The sequence below is a fragment of the Lactuca virosa genome, chromosome 4 (genome assembly GCF_052849685.1).
Source record: "Lactuca virosa cultivar CGN04683 chromosome 4, Lactuca_virosa_CGN04683_v6, whole genome shotgun sequence".
Taxonomy (NCBI): Eukaryota; Viridiplantae; Streptophyta; class Magnoliopsida; order Asterales; family Asteraceae; genus Lactuca; species Lactuca virosa.
Genome location: NC_136429.1, coordinates 145,165,037 through 145,168,182, shown reverse-complemented (window position 1 = coordinate 145,168,182; position 3,146 = coordinate 145,165,037). Strand labels below are relative to the sequence as shown.

The 3,146-nt window shown below is 37.6% G+C and overlaps 1 protein-coding gene across 3 annotated transcripts; it reads left to right on the top strand.

Annotated features, from left to right (window-relative positions):
• The first annotated feature begins 291 nt into the window (after positions 1-291).
• LOC145107514 (lysine histidine transporter-like 8) lies at positions 292-2,666 on the top strand. Of its 3 annotated transcripts, XM_079044408.1 has the most exons (6): positions 293-490; positions 555-898; positions 1,082-1,215; positions 1,323-1,756; positions 1,884-2,015; positions 2,103-2,666. In XM_079044408.1, exons 2-6 carry the CDS (start codon positions 606-608, stop codon positions 2,586-2,588), a joined length of 1,479 nt encoding a protein of 492 aa, XP_078900534.1. In that variant the 5' UTR covers positions 293-490; positions 555-605; the 3' UTR covers positions 2,589-2,666. The 3 variants fall into 3 exon arrangements, with proteins under 3 accessions (XP_078900535.1, XP_078900534.1, XP_078900533.1); XM_079044409.1 differs by having other exon boundaries at positions 292-898; positions 1,082-1,170; XM_079044407.1 differs by having other exon boundaries at positions 294-898.
• Positions 2,667-3,146: the final 480 nt, after the last annotated feature.

Here is a 3,146-nt window from a genome sequence, read left to right as displayed (position 1 = left end):
TATGAAAGGATACTGATATCTAATTGGTTTGAATCGGTTTGGTCGGATTTGATATAGGTTGTTATTCAAGAAATGTAGGATCTCCAATTTAAATAATGAAACTTTAATACTGATCATACAATCTAATTATAATTGGATATTCAGTATCCACCCATTTAAATTGGACTGATTGGTCTGAATTTGATACTTTTTTTCTTCGCATCCTAAGTCCTCTAAATATATTATTTTAAAAATTATCTCAATTATACTTCTATATTTTTTTTTCTATAAATTAAGTCACTCGTCAGCTTATATGTATTTAATTATATAATGTTGAGTCGACCCAAGAAGACCACAAACAACTACCATTTAGTTTTTTTATGCTTCACTATGAACTGACATCGTTTACCGTGCTTAGGTGAGATTTATAGGTGTCCTTCGTCTTCATTGTTTGTTCAAGAACACCCATCAAATTCTATATTTCCCTCTCTAAGAAAAACATGTACTAAAGGTAAAGTAAGTCTTACGAGATCTAACACATAAATGAGAACTGCATTTTCATTAACACCCATCAGAATCTCTTTGTAAGAACGCATACAGTGAAGTTGAAGTAGGAATATAGAGTTATGGAAGAGATGGTGGATGGATTCAATCAAGGAGAAGGTGATTCAGAGAACAGGATTCATATCATGAATGATGAAGGCCAAATTGTAAGCAAGCACATGGTGGAGAACGAGTTCACAACTCCCGAACCAGATTCCGAGAATGGTCAGAATGGAATCAACAAACAGCCAGAAGAATGGCTTCCAATCACTCAATCAAGAAAAGGGAATTCATGGACAGCCACTTTCCACTTGCTTTGCTCTGGAATCGGAACCCAAACACTCTCTCTCCCTCTCGCCTTCGTATACCTTGGCTGGTAAGCCCATTGTACACACTTCATTTAACTCATAAGTCAGCATCAAAAAGATTCAAGTTCTTAAAGTAACTTATTATCAATATATAATCTCGTACACCAATTGGTTAATAAGATATCTTTTTTTAAATCCCGCCTTTGTTCTGAATTGACAAATATTGTAGCGAAAATTTCTTTTTGTTCCAGGTTTTGGGGGATTCTTTGTTTGTGTGTGGCATTTGTATGGCAGCTCTATACCATTGGTTTGCTAGTGAGCCTTCACGAATCCGTCCCTGGTACTCGTTATAGCAGATACCTTCAACTTTCGATAGCTGCCTTTGGTATATGCATAAAGATTCCTTTGTTAAATTAAATGTAGTAATATATAAAAAGTAGATCTTTACATAACCATATATGATATATTATTGATATTCTTTGACTTTTGCAGGTGTGAAACTGGGAAAAGTTATGGCCATTTTTCCAGTGTTGTATCTTGCAGGGGGTACATGTGTCATGTTCATAATCGCAGGGGGTGGAACCATGAAACTCTTCTATCAACTCATGTGCGACGACTGCTCTTCCAAGCATCCCTTAACAACCACAGAATGGTTCTTGGTTTTCATTTGTTTGACAATTCTCGTGTCCCTTTTTTGTCCGAACTTGCATTCTGTATCTCTAGTATCGTTCTTTGGAGCAATCATGGCCGTTGGATATTGTACGACCTTATGGGTAATGATGGTTGCTAAAGGAAAGGTAGACGGCGCTGTTTATGATCCATCAAAAGTTGTGGCATCCGATGCTGGTCGAGCCCGAAGTACATTGAACGCACTTGCGATCATTGCCCTTGCATTTAGAGGCCATAATGTTGTGTTAGAGATACAGGTAGATGCGATTCACGTTTTTCCACTTACTTAATCGGCACACCACAGAAGTATCGTGTTATATGGTCATATGCAACCCTTAATCAATATTTTTTTACAATATTAACATGGTTTTATTTGTTTTTAAGGGTACCCTACCATCAACCCCAAATCGTTCATCAGCAAAGTCCATGTTGAAAGGAGTGAGAGCTTCGTATCTTATTATTGCAATGTGTTTCTTCCCCGTTGCAATTGTTGGATATTGGGCCTTTGGAAACAAGGTTAGCAAAAACTGCCAAAAAACAATTAACACTTGTGTTTAACCTTGTTAAGCTATATTTAATAGTACTTAATTAAAATGGTTCCAGATTCCGGTGAATGGAGGAATGCTAACGGCAATCTCAACCAGTATTCACCACAATGCATCAAAACCAGTGCTGGGTATCATATACGTGCAAGTTGTGTTAAGTTGTGTGTCTGCTTTCCAAATCTACAGCATGGTAATCTACGACAACTTGGAGAATGCCTACGTAAGCAGAACAAGCTACGAATGCCCAAAGTTGGTGCGTATGGGAATCAGGATTTTCTTTGGAGGCATGACCTTCTTTATATCGGTGGTGTTCCCATTCCTGCCAAGCCTGGCACTATTGGTAGGAGGGTTTGCTTTGCATCTGACGTTCGGGTACCCATGTCTGATGTGGATTGTGATGAAGAGACAACCAACATCTATAAGGTGGTGGTTTACCCTTGGTCTTGGTTGTTTAGGCCTTGGGCTTAGTGTGTTGGTAATTGTTGGTGGAGTGTGGAACTTGGTTTGTAGAGGTTTAGATGCTAACTTTTTCCATCCACGTTGATAGAGGTCCACTTTTGATCATTGAAAAAACAATGAATTTGTAGATTGAGGGCCGTGAAAATTAAATTTCTTGATAACATATCATATTATTCGTTAATATTTATTAAGAACCGTATATCTATTGTTACTATTACTCTCAACAGGACAATAGAATCACTTTATAAATGAGATGATCAAAACTAAGCACATAGTGACTTGTCCACCCCATTGCTTCGTACAATTGTTTATTTTTCAAAAGTAGTGGTTTACTCCTTAACAAGGTCCCCCGATTCTGGCCCAAATTTGGCTCTGAATCGGGTCCAACCGAGGACAGTGTATGGGTGGATGGCGCGGTCTTCACTAGCTTGATAGATTGATACCGGTTTTTCCTTTTCCATTGAAACCGAGTGCGGTCATTTAGCAAACTAGGTTGGGATTGCATACATTGCATTAGAGATTATACATAAAAAAATAGGGTTTACCTTACAAATTTTAACGGAGCCGCCTTGTATATTTTGCAAGAAAAATATATCAAAATTTTTGAAGTCCATAGTTCATATCTCAGTCCACTAAAAATTAA

What these genes read in the sequence shown, in the direction of transcription:
- LOC145107514 (XM_079044408.1), top strand. Translation starts at nt 606, where the DNA reads ATGGAAGAGATGGTGGATGGATTCAATCAAGGAGAAGGTGATTCAGAG. An exon ending in GCCTTCGTATACCTTGGCTG is followed by an intron (nt 899 to 1,081) that starts GTAAGCCCATTG and finishes TTTTTGTTCCAG; the next exon opens with GTTTTGGGGGATTCTTTGTT. An exon ending in ATGTTGTGTTAGAGATACAG is followed by an intron (nt 1,757 to 1,883) that starts GTAGATGCGATT and finishes TTTGTTTTTAAG; the next exon opens with GGTACCCTACCATCAACCCC.